Raw genomic sequence first — 19,889 nt, 5'->3', positions numbered from 1 at the left:
CGGATGTAAGGAATCTATGGTAGATGTAGACCTGGTTGCTTTACCCGAGCACGTAGGCAGTCTGTGTGAAGATTACTTATGAATATTTATGTCTCCTTAATATCTCTCGTACATGAATTCCATAGAAAACGCCACAGAAAACGGAAAAGAAGTCAGGTTCAGCGAAGTACGTATGTAGGTAATTTCCACCCTTAGATCATAAACCATAGCCCTGTGTAGCCGCACAAAGCTTTTACCATCTTCGAATGCCCTTTCCACGCATTCCGCCACCAAATGCCGCTCCACGCTGGTCGTAGCCACCATAGCCCATCTGTTGTTGACCACCAGGCTGTCCGCCATACCCTTGCCCAGGTGGCTGCGCTCCATATCCCGGCTGCGCTGCTTGAGGAGTCCCAGTTCCTGGCTGTCCGCCTCCCAGCATGGCTTGTGCATGTTGCATAAATGTCATAGGGTCCATTGATGAGGGATCTAAACCTTGAGCCATCATGCCGGCGAGCATGCCTTGCATCATATCCGCCGACAGTTCTGGCATCCCAGGCGGCATACCCGGCATTACGTTCTGCGGGCCTGCTCGCTGTGGAGGACCTCCTCCTGGACCCGGGACTCCTGCCGGTGGCGGTTGTGGAGGACCTGGCATCCCAGGCATCCCTCCTGGCGCTAGACCAAGGAACGCCTGCATTTCCTGGAGCTGTTTTTTCTGGTCGCCAACTTCTTTCCGCAGATCCTGCTGCTTCAAGCAGTAGCTTGCCCATGTGAATTCATCAAAGCCATAGTTGAAATAGTCACTTATATCGGAGCCGGGTCGCCGCCAGGGTTTATCGTCTTCTCCGGGGAAATCGTCATCTAGGTCGGTAGATAAAATAGGTTTGGAGGTAGCGGGATGGATAGGATTGGCAGAAACATCAATTGAAGAGGTGTGCTGAGCTGGATACGACGATCCCGGCTTTTGAGGGGCAAGAGGTTTAGTCGCAGCGGGCTGTGACGTGGAAATTTCAGCTTTAGGGAAAGAAGGTGTCGTGGTCTTCGGTATGCTTCCGGAATCACCGAGCGATGGTCGCTGAACTTCGTTTTTAAATGCGCTGGGTTGTTGGGGTTGCCTGTTCCGTGTCAGCCGTCATATCAAGTTGGTGGAGTGAGTGTTGGCTCACGTTGGAGGTGCAGTTACGGGCTCTGGAGCTTCTGTGATGATATTGAAATCATCCTGTAAACGATTAGCATATGGTTCGACTCACAAAACTCCTTACTCACCTCATCTTCTTCCTCCTCTTCTATTTCCTCTTCCCGGTTCTCAATCTCCATTCCGGCATCTCCAGCTGCGTCTGAGGCTCTCTCGTGGCCGGGAATAGTGTCCACAGGGTTGTAAAGATCATCATCATCTTCTTCTATAGTTGCCATTGATACAAACGATTTGGATGCCGATTGGAAAGTGTAGCAAGTAAGGAAAGCTTTTCGAATCCTGGGTTTTGAACGTTGGACCTTGCCTGAATTTGACACTTTATTTATTCCCAAGCAGTTTAACAATCAAAATGAACGGAGATGCCAACGGGTCCAGCAAACATAAAAACAATGGATACAAATAGCCACCGACTTCAATACACTCAACCTAATTGAGTGACCGCGAAAGTTCATGAATGCGGGAATAATCTCGGTGCAGATACTTAATCACGTGATATTGGGGATTGGAATGGATGCTCCAGGTCGCCGCCAACATGCTGCTTCGAGAGCGCGAAGCAGACGTGCAAGCTCCAAGAAGCATCAAACTTATCTATCGAAGTATAATGGCTACACCCTCGGAATCCCAAAGCCGAACTTCAACTCCGCGGTCATTCGCAACCCAAACGGTGTCCGCAGAGGACCTCTTAAAGTCCCAAACAGTCGGATTAGTTAATTTATCAGAGTTCCGTAAACGACGAGCGGATATTCTTGAGCAGAAAGAACGAGAAGCCCATGACAAGTCATTAGGCCGGCTGAGCGTTGGAAACTCAAGGAGTGCCACTCCATCATTTGGGGATGTTACAGATGGGTAAGTTTATTCTTGGAGGCCGTATCTTAGAAAGATCGTAACTGATGGCCAAAGTGCAGTGGTGTGACAGGTCAAAGCGATTCGGCGCAGCCACCACGAAAGAAGAGGAACAAGAAGGCTAAAAGCAAATTATCATTTGACGATGACGAGAACGACGCTGAAACGGAACTTCTGACCAGGGTATCTCCAGTCTCCAGAGATACCCGATCTCCATCCAAAAACACCAGCGACGGAACGCCTCAGCCGCGCATTCGAAAACTGGCACCAAATCCAAATCTAACTATTCCGGCACCCAAAGCCATGACAAAGGCTTCGATTGAAGCCGAAGCTCAGATGCGGGATGTGCTCAGAAAAGAGTTTTTGGTTATTCAAGAGAAAGTGAAAGCTACTGAGATACTCATTCCATTTGTTTTCTATGATGGAACAAATATACCTGCCGGGAAAGTTAAAGTAAAGAAAGGTGATCCAGTATGGCTGTTCCTGGATCGATGTCGTAAAGTTGGGGCAGAATTAGGCGTTGGGGGTGCTGGGGGTGGAGGAAAAGGGCGAAGAGATAATCGCCGAGAATGGGCGAGAGTCGGTGTGGACGATCTGATGTTGGTACGAGGAGATATTATCATACCTCACGTATGTTGAAATCATAAAGTGCATCCTCGCTTTGAATTCAACGAGCTAACTGGCTGCAGCATTACGAGTTTTACTATTTCATCGCGAACCGAGTGCCATCTTTCACGAGTAGTGGGGGGTTGTTGTTCGACTATTCAAACACTGCACCCGCTGAAGACGATCAGGAATCGCCTCTACCCCTTGAAGGAGCGGACATGGACCCCACATTTACGAAGGTCGTCGACCGAAGATGGTTTGAAAGGAATAAACATATATTCCCGGCAAGCCTTTGGCGCGAATTCGAGCCTGGGAAAGAATTTGAAGAGAAAATGCGAGGTGTCAGACGGGATAACCAGGGGAATACGTTCTTTTTCTAATTCAGCTTTACAAAAGCCTAGCCCAAACCTGTCATTACGTTGTTCTTCATCACGGAGACCACATACGCCCCAGAAAGTGTGGGCTCTCCTATCCACCTGTTAGACTTCATTCGGGCGTTCGTGGATTTGTACCCCTGGGATGGTGGGATAAACGGTGCTGTTTGCTTTCCAGCTAACCAGACTAGACTTCGAAGTGTTCTTTTATACCTGAACTTGGGGCACGTATGGCTTGTTCGGCCTCCTGTTCGCATAGCACGTTGGTTTGGCTCGCAAGTTCAGACGAAATGTGCGGCTCTTCCATATTAGGAAGTAGGTAGGTAATCCCGACATCCCACTCAGAGTCACCTCAGCGCATCATTCATGGAATCGCCTTCACTTCTGTGCTCTCGCTGCCCCGGTACCTATTCAGACATTTGCTACCAGCCTTGAACCAACAAGCCCCATTTCTATTATGGCCCAAGCTTTAGATATTTGTCTGCGATGCAACTCGCTACAATGCCGTTCCAGTCTCACTGAAAGAGCCATTGTCACAACTTGTTCGTATGTTTAGCTTTCTTACCCTCTACCCTCAAAACAGCGGATTGTTCTAACCAGTAGCCTGCAACCAGACATATTTTCTGCCTCAAATGCGCGGACCGCCTCGACCTGGCTAGGTCGACAGGCACAGATCGTCAATGCCCGGCTTGCCAAACCAGCCTTCTCAACCCTGACGACGTTGTTTCTACGGTTCTAAACCCGACCGATGATTATAAAACCAGCGTGCTCAGTGGACTGGATCCGAATACTATCATGGAGTGCGCCGGAAGAGCACTAGCATTTTGGGCCTATCAGACAGCACAGGAAATGTATGCTAGGACTAAATCCCTCTTATTTCGGCCTCGTGCTCACAACAAACAGATTCTTTCAAGAATACCTTGGGAAGAACTTGACGGATAAGTATACAGCGTTGAATAGACAGATGGACAAGGTTGTCCACGATGCCAACTCCGAGATAACGAGCCTCCACCAGCGGATTGCAGGTAGCTTATCTCACGTTCTAAATTGAAGACATGGTTCTCATCAAATCGATAGACCTGAAATCAAGCCAACAGCAACTGCAAAAGAAAAATCAGGAGCTAGTGGAACTGTACCGTGATAAGAGCAAAAGGCATGCTCAAATCACAAATCTATATAACATTTTGAAAAGTCGTACCATGCGATCGCAGCTTCAAACAGCGGTTTCCGACACAGTTGCGCATACCCTGCAATCACTTGGGACGTCTGGGAACCAGACGTCTAATGGGTTTGAGCCGTTGATGCCCGTCTCATCAAGCCAACGGCTGGCTCAGTGCAATAATGATTCTTCTACAATTTTCAATAGCAATACAATTGAGCATTTTCACCGGCAGCAGAGAAGCGAAAGCTCGAATAGTCAAATAAATTCGACAATGATGCCGCCACCAACTGGAATACTGCCATCCTTCCGCGAATGTGAGCGTTGCATCCCTTAGTTTGGTTGGTCCGTCCATGCTGACTTTCCTTAAGCCAACCATCCACAAGCGGTTGTGCAACAGTCGCATCGAACTCAGATCCCTCCTCCCTCCCGCTCTATGAACTCTGCTGAAGGCAGAGTTCATCAAGGCCAACGAAAATTCATTTCCCCCGCCCGACCATTCAGCCTACTTCACCGCTCTCCGAATAATTCTGATCCAAATAGAACCCTTCATACCAGCCCAAACAATTATGGGCTTAGTGCAGGCGTCAAAATAGGGCGACCCAACGATTCTAATTTTACAACCGCAGAAGTTCGAAGAGAAGCGTTTAGCCGACCTGTTCTCTAAAAATGTTATTTCCATGGTATACGATCCTCTTTGACTATCCCCACTTCCCATCCCTTGTGCAACTTAACTTAACTTTCGCTTCCTCTGAGTGGCTATCATTTGCAAGAACATGTCCAACATCCTGTATGTGAAGAACCGTTGTCTGGCAGGCTTGAGTGGATATCTAAGAAATGCCAGTAAAAAATAAGCGAAAACTATAAACACGAGTTGTGCTGTTAGGGTGGACACTTGAAGATATTTTTCCTTGTCGCTTTCGAGCGCCTCAGATGCATGGCATCGTTCATTTTTCCAAAGCATAGCAAAGCTCATTCCAGGATTCTTTTGAGAGAGCAAGTGCGCAAGGCAAGCATAACTTTCAGAGAGTAATATCTCTTCTATCCTTCTTTTCACCTTGTCAATGAGATTATCCGGCATTTGATATACTATACATGCTATAATCCTACTGCATGTAAGAGAATATCAAACGTCAAACCCCTAAGGCGAGGTACCTTCGTCATCAGAATTAAGACGCGAAATTACGGCGGTGTCACGAGCTCTTATGGAGTCTATACCCCGTGGGAAAATTCAATATATATGGCTATCAAACGTAAGTTCGGGATGCGGCGAGATATCAGTGTGTATACAATGCCGTTGATATTGTTGATAAACGGAAGTTTCAAGTATCTCGAAGTCTGCGAAGCTGCAACACGACAATGCAGCCATTTGGAAGATACGGAGCAAATAGCGAGATTGTCTTCATGACAGTGCAGTTATATGCGAAATATATGCCCAAGAACATGATACATAAAATCCCCCGACAACCGGAAAGTGAAGTACCCAGGTCACGGTCGTTGCCTGAGAATAGAATCAATTTGGAAACATTCCTAAAATAGTGTCTAGAGCATAGGACGGTGGAGAATCAGAAACCGACTAAGAGAGCGCTTTAGAGAATCAAAAGGCCCTTGGTTCAGCGGCAGAAATGTCCGTACGATATCCGTTTGGCTTTCAAACCGGCCATGGTTCTCGCCCGTTTTAATACCGATACTTATGAAGATTGGGCGTAAGGAGAGGTATAGCGACTGGATTTTCCACCAGGGATGGTTATCGAGACTCCAAAAAGGCAACAATATTGGAGACTAACTAGTTATATAAAACATTCTTTGCACAGTTATCAATATTTCTTACCTATCAATGGTTTGACATGTTTGTTTGGACCGGCACCACACTCTCTCCACTAACTAGTGCTTTAGGACCGCACATGCAAATATAAAAACAGAGTATACAGGGAACTTTGCACAAGAAACCTGAACTGTGCAATTGATATCTCTAAAGAATCAGAATCCCAAAGAAAAAAGTTTGATACTCTCTTAATAGAACTAGGGAAATCCAGGATCTCCATCACACAAAACCGGTCAAGGAAGAAGCTTCAAGTTTGGAAACCTGAGCGCCCTAAATCAGATTAAGACGAAAGAAAGATTGCATGCAATGTGAGAATGTACAATATTTACAAGAGCAAACGCTAAAACAAAGCTGTAACGCCTCGAATGCAACGTATCTTCACTGCGGGTTGCAAGATTTAAAACAAGGGAATCGGCATATATGACGTATTCCTTCATGGAACCCATAATCTCACAAAACCGGCTACGTCCCGTCGGCAGGTGACGCAACTTCCAAAGTTGTTCATTGCAAGGCTGACTCTGCATTCTTCGCAGATGCAAAGGCAGCGACAAGGCCAAGTGATAATCGATCTTGGGGCAGCCTGGCAAACAACACATTGCGGGCCTGAAGGCCCCAAGCCTGTTGCACCAGTCTCCCAAGCCGAGTCACTGTTAGCCGATGACTGCCCGTGGTCGCTTAGCCGTCGCGAGAGGATGAGCTTCTCGAGTATCTCAGCTTCTTCTTCAGCTGAAGGACGTCCTCCCCCGTTTGATGCTTCTGATGCACGTGAAAAGTAGGGGTGGGGAGATCGGCTTGCAGTTAGAACTCGAGCTCTTTCCATCTCTGTTTGCCTCTTAAACTGACTCCGCGTCATGATCCTGCCCTCCTGTCCGGCGAGCAGGTGGGAGGAAAGTATGCGAGCTTCCAACCTGCTTTCACGATCTTTCGGATTTAATAATCGTGCCAGAGAAGCTGTGTCAATCAGGGTATCTGGCGTTGTAGACCTGGGTTCGGGCAAGCTGGGTGGATATGGATCCTCTTGTGTGGGGGTCCTGCGGCCGTGTGAAAGATCCGACTCCCACTCACCATCTGTAGATACCGACACAACACTCGTGCTATCATCCCAATCATCTGATGGGGGGTTATAGTCACCACTTTCGTCCTTTTCGCCCCATGCTCCACCAAGTTTCCACCAGTTGTAAAGCTTCTTTTCAAACTGCGTTTCTTGAGGTTCTCCCCAGGACCCATGGTGCATCATTTCCCTCTTTCGCATTTCTTGCTCCACGTCAAAATCATCGGTTTCGGGAAGTTGGAGCACACCTTCATCTGTAAGTATCCAGAAATCCAACGACCGTTGATGTATTGTCCGCTTTGTGCCCGTGGCCTTGCGTGCTGTGCCGGCCAACTTGATCAACCATTGTGGACGATTTACAATTCCGACGCGCTCCAATAGCCGCACCAAACCGAAGGCAATCCACCCAACTAAGAGGAAGAAAATGCCTTTTAAAAAGGTAAATCCGTGATGAAATCTTGCAGGACCCTGAAATGCGCCAACGCTTCCAAGGCTGGTCTCGTTTTTCACAGATCGAGCACCGCGCCTCCTTTTCTCAAACTTCTTCTCCTGAGAGTATCCAGTCTGCCATTCTGAATTCCCATCCGGGATTTTGAAATCAAGACCGTCATCAGCCTCGAACCGCGGGTTAACTGAAGTTATACCTGATCGTGGATTATTTCCAGATCGAGATGCCAAAATCTCCGCTAATCTGTCTTCTTCTAACCATGTCATCCTTTTCGCGACTACACCCTTTCCTTCGTTCAGGAAAACAGCCTCACTTGCTGCGGTCAGCGACGAATACCCTATCCTCACCAGCGTCGTATAGAAGTCATCGTGGGGATTGAATCTTATGTTTTGAACCTGTGACGAACCCTGCATATTTGCGTGGGCAAGAGCTAGCCTTTCTCGAAACAAGGTTGGGCGAGGTAGATCCGAAGGGAGAGAGAAAGCAGTCAAGAGAAGGGCAAGTAGGTATATTACGCCACAAGTTAAAATGCCAACCAAAATGAGGAGGTGTGGCACAAATCCCACAATGCAAACTGTAGGGAACCTGAGAACTGTAGCATCGTGGCCTAAGATCGACAAATTGAAAACTCCCCACAGGATAGCAGCCATAAAACAAAGGCCCCAAATCGTTGTGTTAATCAATCGATATCGGCTTTGTTTCCCAAAAACGTCAAGGATATTCGATGTCAAGCTATTCGACGTCGAAATGAGGGTAATTAGCAAGAGTTCTGGTGTGACATTCAGTCTTTCTAGGGCTTGGTTTCGAGTAAGGATTTTGGCTGTACCAGAAGCCATGGCGCTTTCAGCCTCGGTGGAACCAGCTGGTTTGATATTGCCAAACAATCCGAGTCCAATGGATTGGGTGAGCATGGTTTCGGCCTCCGCAAAAGCAAGAGAATGTTCAAATACAGACATCCCCGCCTCCGTGGCCACGGGCCTCCCTTGAAGTGCACATGAGAGGGTTTCCACGAAATGGCCCAGGCACAAGCGCAAGAAAGCTGGCCAAAGAAGAGAGAAAGAGCCGTACATGGCTTCCCCTGGTTCCGCTGGTTGCGCCATAGAAACTGCGCTGCATGACGCCCTATCGTCCTCCCATTGTAAGAGAAAAGAGCTTAACTTGTACAGGAAGCCTCCTTCGCCAGCGTAGTCAAAAGTCGACACCGGTTTGGATTTCCCATAACGCAATAAGGCATAATCTGGCGAAGTTTGGCAACGGCATGCTCTCAATAAGGAAACAATTTGAGTAGCAAACAAGATAATTGGGATTATCCGTAAGAGAAGCCTTCGGTTCCACTTTAGAGATAGATGCCGGCGAGTGGAAGCATAGATACTGACGCGATTCAATATGAGAGCCTACCAACCGGGTTAGTGAAATTTTTGTTTCGGCGACAGGCCCACTGGATATTACCTACCACAGCAAAACAACCAATCGACCATTTGCTCGTCATATAGTTGAAAAACCCACTGAATCTCTTCAAGCTATATAGCATCTCCCCAAAGGAAAACCCCGACTCATTAGCAGCTTCCGCTGCTGCCGCCGCCCCCGCAACCCCGTCTGTTCCGGCAATCTCCATTCCGCCAGCAACAGCGTCCACAGCACCACCATCGATAACGCCGCCCAATTCTCCAATTAGATCTGCGCCTCTTTCTATCAATGAACCCACCAGCCTGTCCAGTCCCAATGCTCGAACCACTGAACCAGGTAGTGTAACGAAAAGGAAGAGTTCAACACGGTATATGAAGCGGAGTGAAAGCATAAAGAATTCTTTTGGGATCGAAGGGAGAAGAGCTAGGGGAGACGACGTCGTGTTCGAAAGGCTGGTGTGATCGTAGACTGATGTTGGAAAGGTGCTCCCCGACGAGGGGGACGAAGGAACTGCTGCCGTTAACGTCTCCATTGCGGGATCACTCATAAGCCCAGAAAAATAAGTAGGGGAAAGGTAGGATCGGAATATTAGATGCTTCAGGTCGTAGTGCCCGTAAGCTCATAGAATAGAGAGAAATCAAAGAGAAAGGAAGTGTCAACGATCCTGAAGAGGAAGAGGTTGAAATGGCCGCACCGCTACGTCACGACAAGGGACGATGCCATTGCTCTCAGCGATTGGTCTGCGAGTAAACCCCCCAGAAGGTAAGCCGGATGTGTAGTTTCAAAGTCGATCAGCGAGCGTTCTCGAGGTGAAGGCGAGATCCGACAGAGGAATACACCTTTGTGTCGCTGGGATGGTCGGCATCGGCACGCCAACGCGGACTCGCGCGGCTTACATGCGCCAAGGCCAGCGCTGCCCCGATCTGTTTGCCCTGTTTGCACGGCCTTGTCGGGGAAATTGTTTTGCCGGCATCCCTTCTGCGGATCTCTATGGTTGTTGCTGTGGACTCTGCATGAGCTGGCATTTATAGTAATATAACATTCATCCCTATTGTACAAATCGTATCGAAAATCTCATGTATATAGATGGCGTATCAAGCTTGGAAAACTAAGCCGAGCCCTAAGCACCATGGAAGGAAATTAAGCCCATGTCATTTTAACACCTCCACCTTACATTGTTCAAAATATAGTGTCGCTTTCCGACATGAACGCCAGCCCAAGAACACCGTAACCACAGAGATAGTGACAGTAGTACTAATTGGATTATCATTCTTCCCAACTGAATTTTCTTCTCACTACACGTGGTGCTTCAGTCGACGGTGGAAGCGAGCCATCCGTCCCCTGAACATTCTCGAATATCGGGCTGTGTGTTCCTGTGTTCGAAATATTGATCCGGCTAGAAGGAGGATTTCCGGGTGGCGACACCGACTGAGAGCTAGCCTGAGGGAAAGACCCGCTGAACGAACGATCTGCTGAAGGTGTCAACGGAGAAGGGCCCGTTGTGCTATGGCTGCCGTTAAACGTTGAGGACATAGCCAGCGGGCTGACTAGATATGTTTCATAGTCAACGGTATCCAGTGGAACGTCGGACAACACATATACAGGAGGCCCCGTGCCGGGCGATAAACGCCTGTTTGATGTCACTGTTTCTGCGAAATCTTCAGTATTTCTATGTTCGTAAGCGGGAGGAGCATCGGATCCATTCCGCCTCTTTCTGTTGGCACTGTAGAGAGGGTTCGTCACTTCGGAAGCTTCAAGCTCAGCCGGCACAGAGGAGCCAGGAAGCTCGAATCGACTCACTGAGGAGTCTGCCGGGGCTTCTGCGACGAAATGCTCATCCCCAAGCAGTTCAGATGGAGAAGGTGAATCCGACGAGCGCCAGAACTTCCAATATCGCCGCCTCCGCTTTTGCTGCTGCTCTTTTTCATTGGGCTCCAATAGCAATTCACGCTTTCTCCTGCGAAGGCAGGATGTAGCCACGACACATGCTGCGACAATAACGACAATACTGACGCCTACGCCGATACCAGCTGCGGCGCCTTTCGACAAACGCCTCCGTGAACCGGAAGGTCCTTTATATGAGCTATCTGGCGGGCGAGATATTGCGACTAGGTCCATGTCGATACCACCATCAGAGGGAAACTTGGCTTGAGATATCGAAAAGTTTCGTCGTTCAAAGTCAACGGCTAGATAGACTTCTTGTAGGAATGCTCTTCCTAGAGTGAACCTTTTCGTATCTGATGTTTTTCGGATAGGAAAGTAACGAAGGGCTTGTGAACTGGCGTTAGCATCCAGTTTGGGAAAGGGGTAAGAGAGCTCATGGTCAAATGCAGAGAAGGGAAGGGTGATATCAACAGACTCTCTAGAGCCTGGAAGATCGGAGAGCGTAAATGTGAATGATATGTTGGAATTCGTCACATGGTCGTACTTCGAGGAGTTTGGTCCATACGTATAAAGCTGGAGCGTGTCGTTATATTCTAGGCCTAGCTCTTCAGCAAACGCAGTACAGACATATTCCGGAAACCAAAAGAAAGGAGTAGAAGAATCGATAGTGTAGCGCTCCAGTGCGTCCAGAGGACGGAAGACAAGGTTCGATCCAAGAGGTTTGAGGTTTGTTGAGACTTTGATAGATTTGACCGTCACAACGGGGAGATCGTCTGGAGATAGAGTGAAAGTAACATTGTTCTCAACGAATCGATTTCTGTCAACGCCCCCAAAGGTGAGAGAGGACCGGACACCTTTGAGCCCTGTCACCATTGGTTAGCCAAATGTAAGTCAAGAGCTTGGGTAGAAAACTAACGATAAGATGCACCCGCAGTATACCCGTAGCTATGACTCGGCACCAGGCTTCGATTCTCTACCAGTGTGCTAAGGACCGACAGCTTCTCACTACCGGTAAAAGTCGTCTTCTTAGTTCCCAACCCCAGGGATCCAATCCACCATTCGGTTGTGTTAAGAATGCTAACAACTTGATCCTCTAGATCTAGCTGGTTATCCATGGATATAATATCGAGCCCATAGTCTCCAATGCCTGCGTGTCCCAGTTGAAGGGTATTGCCCAGCTCGTAGAAACCGACTTCATTCCATGTGCTCGACTCGTTCGAAAGAAAGAGGCCGCCGCGTTCTGTACGACATTTCATAGCTGCAACCGGGTTAGTGCCGTCGAGAGGAAGCGTTGCTTAACCAGCGCCGGACTATTTCTATAAAGGTAACATGGGATTCGACATACTCGAGTCACATCCTCCGCGTCCAATCACCCATGTCTCTGAACTACCCGTATTTGGAAGCACATTCATCCATTGCGACGGGGAACCGACTCGGATTGCGACACTATTTCGCGGTCAGGTTCGAATAACGCGGCGTTTGGTTTCGTCTCAGCACTCACGGGCTCCAGTTCCCGTCATACCCAATCCTTTGACGATTGTCAGTCGTTAACGTTTCTGCTCCCACGGCACATTCCGAAACTTACCAATCGGACCCCGAAGGGATGGCCAAGGGAGCCGCCATCTTGTGCGGCGCGAAATAGGCTGAACACGCTAATGTCGAGGCTCGGATAGAATGTTAAGCGCATTGTTGGCGCGATAATTGAGCGGATGACATGGAAACAACATCACCCTCGGGGAGAATGCAATACCGCCGTAGTATAGGATCGGCGCGTCCTAATGGCAGAAACTGTCTCTAGGGAAAAAGGGAACAGTCTCGATGTTGCATTCATAACCAAGGTCCCTTGAGATAAAATGCGGTTGCGTAATAAAGATTTCCAGCCATGCCGAAAAGAAACAAGGTTGGGCCGAATCAGTGATTTTAGCTTCCATGCAGGGGTCACTCGTGAATGCAGAGTTTTGCAGTGGTTGTTTATTACCGAGTATCTCGATTGCTCACCATCGCCAGGGACAAGGGTTTTATGGTCCTTCAAACGTCCCCAATGAAGGGGCGAGCTCCACGGCCGGTTCGTTAGCTCGAACTCTGCTCCTGGCCATCCAGCGAGGCGGAAATTCGTCGCCCACCTGGGCAGAGGTGGTTCCCTGCAACCCAAGGATTTTATCTATGTTGGAATCCTAAACCACAAAAGACGGCCAATGTTGAATTGTTAAACCCATTTCTTTTATGTTATTATACATTATGAATGACCGAATTCAGCCATACGCCCCCGAGAAACTTTCATGGTCAATTTAGTGCGCACGAAAAAGACATGTTCCAACTCCCTTCGGCATGGAAGCCTTTTTCTACGAGTCCTGCCACTTACACATCCCGGAATCCGTCGAACAGCACTCTCTTGGCTATAATCTTGTCAGAAAACCACTCCAATTATGGCTGGGTTCAACCATGAGAATAACTTACTGCAAGGGAAAGCGTTCCAGTCTCCGCCGTCAGGGGTCAAGAAGACCTTGAATACTCCTCCCTCCACTTTACTCTTCATCTCCCCAGGTGGTCCAGGTGCCCTCCGCACGTTGTCCAACCTACCAAATACCCTTAACATGCTGGCAGCCGCTGTCGTTACGAAGGGTCGTCCAAGGCAGGCATGCGGGCCCCACCCGTGGTGGATATAATCCTCTTCAGGGCGGTCGAGTTTGATGGCTTCGGGGTCTGGGAATTTTGATGGATCGGCCCCGGCAGTCATGAAATTCGTGAATATCACGTCTCCTGGCTTATATGATACAGTGCGGCTTCCATCTTGGATTGTTCCGTTCGTGGCGGCTACCCGGAGAACGCCATAGGCGGGGGTCGCCAGTCGGAGCCTATAAGAAAGTGCGCTGGTTGGCATTGTGTATCAAAGAGCATTGGGAGCTGTGAAGTATGGAGTTACCCTTCTAAAGCGTATCTCTTCAGCTTTTCGAAATCCTCAGGCGCGTCGGAGCGCGAGAGCTTTTCGATCGTCTTCCAGTGCGAGTAGTATTTGTCAGACATGTACAAGTCAAACATTTGGGCCCACTGGACGTATTTGTTAGCCTATACCCTTAAAAGGATCAGGGTTATAACATACTCCTTGCGCCTGCGTTGCAACTGATGCAGCTGCTGTTGGGATGATTGTCCATGTCACCTCATCGACGGACTTTCGCCCTCTGGACAGTCGCTCCACCAAGCGGGCCCCATACTCGCTAAGGATCTCGGGTTTAGCGTGTTCTAAATGCTTGAAGAAAAAGAAGCCGCCAGCTTGAACTGCGGCCACAGCCTGCGAAACCACCTTTCCAAGCCGCGCCGAGTCCCTAGCCCCAACCACGCTTCGCTCGAATGACTTCGCCGGGTCAACATCCAGGAAAACGTACGCGAACAAGTGTGCCAAGGAATCATAGAGCTCTTGCTCTGTGAAGCTGTCTGGCCCACCGCTAGCACTTTGCAACGGAATCTGAAAGAAATGCCCGGCGAAGTTTGCATGAACGAGGTTTCCAATCCTAGCTATGTTAGCGTAAAGCATCATTGCCTCTGGGTAAAAGGAGGACTGACTCGCGCACAGCATCCACCTGATAGGTGTTCCCTGCCTTTCGGCCGTGTTTACGGAGGAAATTCAGAGTAACAGCCTCATAAAATTTCCGGACTTCTTCCAAGCCTTTCTTGGGTTCAAATAAGCATTTTGACACGAACTCCCTCTGCTCGGCGTTGGCTTTCGAGTCACCACTAAGCATGTAGTCGTGTTTCGTCATCTCGAAAGTGTGTGGTCCCCCTGCGCAAAAATCAGCTTTACCGTCAAGCAAGCCCAACTCGGTTCAAACTCACAAGGGACCTTAAACCTTGCTTGGTCGTTGAGAACGTCAACCACTCCTTTCCACGTGGAGACGGGTATCGGAGGCATAGTCAGAGAGGGCCTGTCAAAGCTATATTGATTCACAGAACCATGTTTCGTGAAAACTTCACGGTTCTTCTCCGGTGTCGTGAACGGGAAGAGGGCATACACCGAATTCGGACGGTACCAGCTCGGAAATGCGCGCATGAGAAGCTTATACATGACTCCGCCCTTGGCAACATCAAACGATGAGTTGGCAACACTGAAGCTGCAGAACGAATTAGCCCATCTTTCGTGGTGAGAATGTGGCATCACTTACCCAAAACTTGTGAGGCTCTCCGGGCTATAGTCGATCGTATAAAATCGGTCGCCCCTCACCAATGCTACTGCATCGTACAAAATCGCAGTCGAAACGGTGAAGCCAGGGCAAAGGCCAGATCCAGGCATGAAAGGCTTCTTGGCTTCCTCGACGTGGACTCCGGTGTATAACTCGATGTCATCTGGGTGGCCGTACAATGATTCCACTAAACTTGCAATTAATACTCAAGTATGCTGTGTAGGACGCGAAAACTTACAGGTCTCGGCGATGGATGGATCCGAGTTTACGTCCACTGGTTGAATGGTTAAGCAGAAAGTCTATGCTTCCCTTGACCGGAGTTTACTCACAGAATTTCTCGTGTCGCTTCAGCTTGAAAAATGCCCTGAATTCGTTGAGGGTCGCAAGTCCCCATTGCCGTCCCTGTTCGATTCCAAGCATTTCGACCACCTTCATAACGGCTGGTACATTGCGACCACCAAAAGAACCTATTCGATGTTTTATGTCAGCTCCAGTTCCCCTCGATGTTGAGCTGCGAACCTACCAGCGACGGCTTCTGTGCTTTCTTGAAGAAGCTTCACGAGATCGCTGTCCTTAAACATTCCATTGGACTGACGCTTCAGGCCTCCGAACTCCCGCTTCGCAGGGTCTTTGTCTAGCTTTCTCATCCAATTCCAAATCCCTAGGCGGAACTCATTCACACTGATTTTGGCTTTACGAATTTCACGATAGTTAGTATTGCTCGCAGGAGAGGACGAGCAACTTTTGCAAGATTACTCACCTGGATCCTTATCGTTACCAAATACGTCTTTGAAGAATTGATTGGCCCAAGCTTCGTCGTTATTACTTACTGCAGGGTGGAAGCGGTAGATGACGTTAAACTCGGCGCTCACTTGATTACCGACTCCCCTGGGCACACCGGTTGCATCAAAAATGCCCACGGCCAGACGTGGATCCAACTTCCAGTCTGAGTCTTTGTCGTTGTCGTTCAAGTTCAGAATTGCCCTCAGATAGTCATTGAGAATCACGTTGATATAGAGACCACATGTTACCCTATCCACCATTTGATGAGCCTATGGATACGAAAGGACAGTGGATCCTGAACACTCACAGTCGTCCGGTTTGAAACAAATCGTTATCCCGCTTAAGCAAGGCTTTTTCATAGTTTGGACTACCTTCCACAGGCATGGTGAAACGTCCCCGCTCGTTGATGGTCGCCAACTCTCCAACAACGTAGTTGTGGAAGCGATTGAAAGCGACTAGCAAGGCGCACACTCCTGGGGGTTGGCCCAGCACTCGCTCTTCAGCAAATGCGTCGTTCTTGAGCAAGCCGTCCTTGAACTGTCGGACACCTTTCTGCTGCTCCTCATCGTGTCCGTAGAGCGGACCAAGATCGAGATACGAGGAGTTCTTCAAGCGGCTGATGTCCAATTCATCAGTGCGAAAAATGTCTATGGAAATTAACACTGAATTCACAGCTAATGAGTGAGGCAGAGACACCTACCGTGGATAATTATCGTTGCGAAATGGAACAACATGCTCGATATCTTGGTTGGGTGGTCCTTTGAGGGGCCGTTACGCTTCATCAAAGCTATTCAGAGTAAGTGCCATTCATTCTATACTGACAAATTTCATGCAACATACTCTCAAAAATAAGTTCTGGATCAGGAAGATTGGTCATCTTGGGCCGCTGTGGGACTACGCTTCTCGCATAGTGACTTCCTGAAGCCCCAAGATGGGGATACATTATGTTCTAGGTGCAGTCAGAACTGAAGCTTGTCCCAGTGGACGGGAGGGTGCGAACGTACATTGTTTGAACCATCGGCACTACGGTATTTGAACTGGTCACCCAGGTAAGATAGCGGTGGATGCTCCAGGTTGTTCCACAATGTGGTAACAAATTGATCCGTAAGTTTATCCCGGAGCTTCGATCCGTTAGGGAGAGACGCCGCTAGCTGAATGATGTGCTCGATCTATATGATAAGAAAGGCCGTTTATCGGCTGCTCACATCTAAGTAGCGAGTGGTTACTTACAGTATACTGGCGATCGTCGATAATACCACCAGCGGCCATCGTCTCAGCGCCCTCCCTGATAACCTGAATGTCGGATCCAATACGCCCAGTCTGGCTGAAAATGTCAGCCATCGTGCCGCTCAGCACGTTGGCCAAGCCAGACTGAGTGTCTCTGTCGCTCTTGCGCGCGTCCATGGTGCTGTCTCTCGCTCAATCGAGGTGGAACCTGGCGATTGGTGCTATTGATACGAGCAGTGGTGAACCTCCAGTTCTTCTAGAACAAGTGGACGAACTACAGAAGTATGAGGGCAAAGAGCAGAGCGCCATAGTTATATACATCAATCTCAATCGGCCGTCAAGAAAACCACATCCGTAGCTTTCCGGGCTGGTCGGTACCTCTCCTAGTTTCCATCGGACCGTCCGATCTGTGGGTTTTACCGTAGAGAATCTTCCAATATACTACGAATGACGAGAAGCAACTAGGTGCCGTTTTTGGTTAACGGGTTTAACTTAAATGATGAATCAAGATAAACCCGAGTTCCTCATAGCAGCCTTGCTTGGTACGATGCTAGCATGGTCAAGACCAATTGAGGAATGCGTCAGATTGGATCATAGATTGTGCTTTTGGAGCCCATCGGAACAGCATTCAGCACAAATGAAGCTTTGAAGGAGGTTGGTTTAGGTTGATTTGAACGAGCCCCAATCACATGAAAGACGAGAGAACTTGAAACACACTGTTGGATGGTTGACGTAGAGTTACCTCAAAGGTCAGCATCCAAAAACAGCCAAGATCCCAAGGAATTCTGTTCACCATTTAACACCTCCAGCCGTTACACGCCCATGCGTACAGCATTCAGCACAGATGAAGTTTTGAACCAGGTGGGATTGAGTTGACCTCGACTTAGCCCCAAGCACATGAACATTCTTGAACTTGAAATACTGCAGATGTTGGTTGATGTAAACCTAGTGTGAACATCCAAAATAACCAGGATCCCAATGAATTCTGTTCTTCACTGTCTGACAGTCGCAGCCCATTTCAGACTTAGCAATCTGGGAAATCTATGACCTCTTTATCTTTAATCCAGCTCTTTGGATCTCCGAGGAACTCCGTGAACCAAATTGCATGTTCGAAATTGCCATTGACTTCTTTCTTCACATGGACCACGGAGGTGTAAACCCATTCCGTGGAGGCTGATATTAAAAGCCCAAAGATGGCCGGCCACCTTTGATGCAGTAAGCACATGAACCCTTTTGTCTGCGCATCAAAGCTGCCCATTCAAAATGTTTGCTCAGGATTTTCCTGTTGTGTCCGGCCTGCCCAGGTGGCCTCTACTATCTGATCCGGCGAATCTAACCAGGTCGTCAGATTCCCTACCGTCATTTGTCTCGCCTGTAGGGCTTCTCTGGAATGATCTTAAGTTATTCTTTAAAATATGGAAAACGATTCCGGGGATAATCCTACCCCTTCATCCAGCTCGTTCAGGCGAACTAGACGAGCTGTCCTTGACACTCGGGAACATCGGTGATTTGATCTTCCATGCGATTCTCATTGTTTGCCAGCTTGGCTTTCTTCTCTTGATTCCCCTATCCATCTTCCTACCTTTCAATATATTTTTAACCTTTTTTATTGGCTTCCTTGTTGTGAATTATTTCGTTTGCTTGCCATTCAACGGTAAGGAGGGCGCCATATATAGAGCGAGGCCAAAGAACGGTATTCCCATCGCGGGCAGAGGTGAAAAATGGATATTCATAAATGGCGTATCAGTTGGGTATGGGCATTTGTTAGAACCCTCGCTTTTCAATCACGGGAGAACTGATGGCAGAGCAGGCACCGTTGGCTCCAGAACAATCTTCAGCTATTGGCCAACACCTTTCGACGCGAAATTGTTGGAGTCCATAATCCGACGTATGTTTCACCTCAAATCTATCCCCCCGGAAAGAAAAAGAGACGGGGTTTTGATACTAATTTGATTGGATATGCAGGAGCGGAATTATTTTTGATTTGATCCAGTGTCTAATCGAGCGGGATTTCCAATATAATACTCGCGACGTCCGCCAGGCTTATGCAATGGTCAAGGATGAGCTTACAAGGACTACGAATCCAAACGACAAAGTGATACTTATTGTTCATAGTCAAGGTGGCATTGAGGGTGGTATGGTCATCGATTGGCTTCTGGCAGATGTATCAGAGGACAATATGTCTAAGCTCGAAGTCTACACGTTTGGGAATGCTGCAAACCACTTTAACAATCCCATCCGTTCAGGATCAACGGACAAGACCAACCCCGAGACGTATCGGGCTATTAGACATATCGAACATTATGCGAATCACGGGGACTTTGTCGCTAGATTCGGTGTTTTGAATTATGCCAAAAAGGCACCAGGCCAGAAAGAAAACCGGTTTGTGGGTAGGGTGTTTGAACGGCAGGGTAGTGGACATATGTTTTGCCAGCATTATCTCGACACTATGTTCACAATGGATGGTGATAAGGTTGCGGAGGGAAATCCGTTTATGGATTCACCGCTGGAAGTTGACATGGACAATACTGAGTGAGCCTCCAGGTAGCGGGTGTACCCTGCACAGAGCTTGTACTGACTTCCTGCAGAACTATATTCGCGCAAAAGGCACACAAGCGTACGATTAAATCCATGAGTAGGCTCTGGGAGTATAGGAACGGAGGGAAGCCCTCAACCTGATTGCGGTTACGGTGGAAACCCGCTCCGTCCAGAACCAATGTCAATGGTCCTCTCGGGCTTATCCCCATCATCTGGAGTATGCAATAAAAAAGAAAAGAAAAAAAGGCAGATGCAATTGGTGGCTACATAGGTATTTACGGACGTATGGTGTGGTTCAGGAGTTATTCGGCCAATAAAAGTGATCTATCCAAAGGTTGATTGTGGTTATCTATTGAAGCCACAGGCCTTGCACTCCGTAGACAAGTAGTTAA

At 48.4% G+C, this 19,889-nt stretch overlaps 8 protein-coding genes across 8 annotated transcripts; 4 read left to right on the top strand and 4 right to left on the bottom strand.

Moving 5' to 3' along the window:
- Positions 1-35: 35 nt before the first annotated feature.
- On the bottom strand, positions 36-1,594 carry CIMG_09672 (pre-mRNA polyadenylation factor fip1). The gene is made up of 3 exons (XM_001240050.2): positions 1,249-1,594; positions 1,149-1,201; positions 36-1,097 (listed from the first exon to the last, which is right to left on the bottom strand). Exons 1-3 carry the CDS (start codon positions 1,393-1,395, stop codon positions 233-235), a joined length of 1,065 nt encoding a protein of 354 aa, XP_001240051.1. The 5' UTR covers positions 1,396-1,594; the 3' UTR covers positions 36-232.
- Positions 1,595-1,709: 115 nt separating this feature from the next.
- On the top strand, positions 1,710-3,006 carry CIMG_12401 (XAP5 domain-containing protein; the record flags this gene model as incomplete). Its single annotated transcript, XM_012358760.1, has 3 exons — positions 1,710-2,023; positions 2,083-2,650; positions 2,710-3,006. The coding sequence occupies 3 exons, from the start codon at positions 1,710-1,712 to the stop codon at positions 3,004-3,006; spliced, it is 1,179 nt and encodes a 392-aa protein (XP_012214183.1).
- Positions 3,007-3,457: 451 nt separating this feature from the next.
- CIMG_12402 (E3 ubiquitin-protein ligase CCNP1IP1) lies at positions 3,458-4,826 on the top strand (the record flags this gene model as incomplete). The annotated part of the gene is made up of 5 exons (XM_012358761.1): positions 3,458-3,546; positions 3,615-3,851; positions 3,904-4,025; positions 4,078-4,476; positions 4,531-4,826. 5 exons carry the CDS (start codon positions 3,458-3,460, stop codon positions 4,824-4,826), a joined length of 1,143 nt encoding a protein of 380 aa, XP_012214184.1.
- A 573-nt stretch (positions 4,827-5,399) lies between these two features.
- Positions 5,400-6,113, top strand: CIMG_09674 (uncharacterized protein; the record flags this gene model as incomplete). The annotated part of the gene is made up of 4 exons (XM_001240052.2): positions 5,400-5,412; positions 5,571-5,638; positions 5,753-5,865; positions 6,056-6,113. 4 exons carry the CDS (start codon positions 5,400-5,402, stop codon positions 6,111-6,113), a joined length of 252 nt encoding a protein of 83 aa, XP_001240053.2.
- Positions 6,114-6,417: 304 nt separating this feature from the next.
- On the bottom strand, positions 6,418-9,722 carry CIMG_09675 (ubiquitin-protein ligase; the record flags this gene model as incomplete). The annotated part of the gene is made up of 2 exons (XM_001240053.2): positions 8,937-9,722; positions 6,418-8,877 (listed from the first exon to the last, which is right to left on the bottom strand). Exons 1-2 carry the CDS (start codon positions 9,435-9,437, stop codon positions 6,418-6,420), a joined length of 2,961 nt encoding a protein of 986 aa, XP_001240054.2. The 5' UTR covers positions 9,438-9,722.
- A 171-nt stretch (positions 9,723-9,893) lies between these two features.
- On the bottom strand, positions 9,894-12,298 carry CIMG_09676 (uncharacterized protein). Its single transcript, XM_001240054.2, has 3 exons — positions 12,120-12,298; positions 11,691-12,032; positions 9,894-11,637 (listed from the first exon to the last, which is right to left on the bottom strand). Exons 1-3 carry the CDS (start codon positions 12,184-12,186, stop codon positions 10,157-10,159), a joined length of 1,890 nt encoding a protein of 629 aa, XP_001240055.2. The 5' UTR covers positions 12,187-12,298; the 3' UTR covers positions 9,894-10,156.
- Positions 12,299-12,949: 651 nt separating this feature from the next.
- CIMG_09677 (fatty acid oxygenase) lies at positions 12,950-17,306 on the bottom strand. Its single transcript, XM_001240055.2, has 16 exons — positions 16,963-17,306; positions 16,737-16,901; positions 16,573-16,681; positions 16,433-16,519; positions 16,040-16,379; positions 15,710-15,981; positions 15,473-15,640; positions 15,279-15,416; positions 15,188-15,223; positions 14,932-15,136; positions 14,606-14,880; positions 14,336-14,552; positions 13,875-14,283; positions 13,698-13,822; positions 13,232-13,629; positions 12,950-13,170 (listed from the first exon to the last, which is right to left on the bottom strand). The coding sequence occupies exons 1-16, from the start codon at positions 17,134-17,136 to the stop codon at positions 13,133-13,135; spliced, it is 3,156 nt and encodes a 1,051-aa protein (XP_001240056.2). The 5' UTR covers positions 17,137-17,306; the 3' UTR covers positions 12,950-13,132.
- A 475-nt stretch (positions 17,307-17,781) lies between these two features.
- Positions 17,782-19,831, top strand: CIMG_09679 (uncharacterized protein). Its single transcript, XM_012358614.1, has 5 exons — positions 17,782-18,110; positions 18,308-18,710; positions 18,770-18,847; positions 18,925-19,491; positions 19,548-19,831. The coding sequence occupies exons 1-5, from the start codon at positions 18,065-18,067 to the stop codon at positions 19,636-19,638; spliced, it is 1,185 nt and encodes a 394-aa protein (XP_012214037.1). The 5' UTR covers positions 17,782-18,064; the 3' UTR covers positions 19,639-19,831.
- Positions 19,832-19,889: the final 58 nt, after the last annotated feature.

The sequence above is a fragment of the Coccidioides immitis genome, assembly GCF_000149335.2.
Source record: "Coccidioides immitis RS genomic scaffold supercont3.2, whole genome shotgun sequence".
NCBI classification, from domain to species: Eukaryota; Fungi; Ascomycota; class Eurotiomycetes; order Onygenales; family Onygenaceae; genus Coccidioides; species Coccidioides immitis.
Note: the sequence above shows the minus strand (reverse complement) of the source record. Positions and strands in the feature narration are given on the sequence as shown.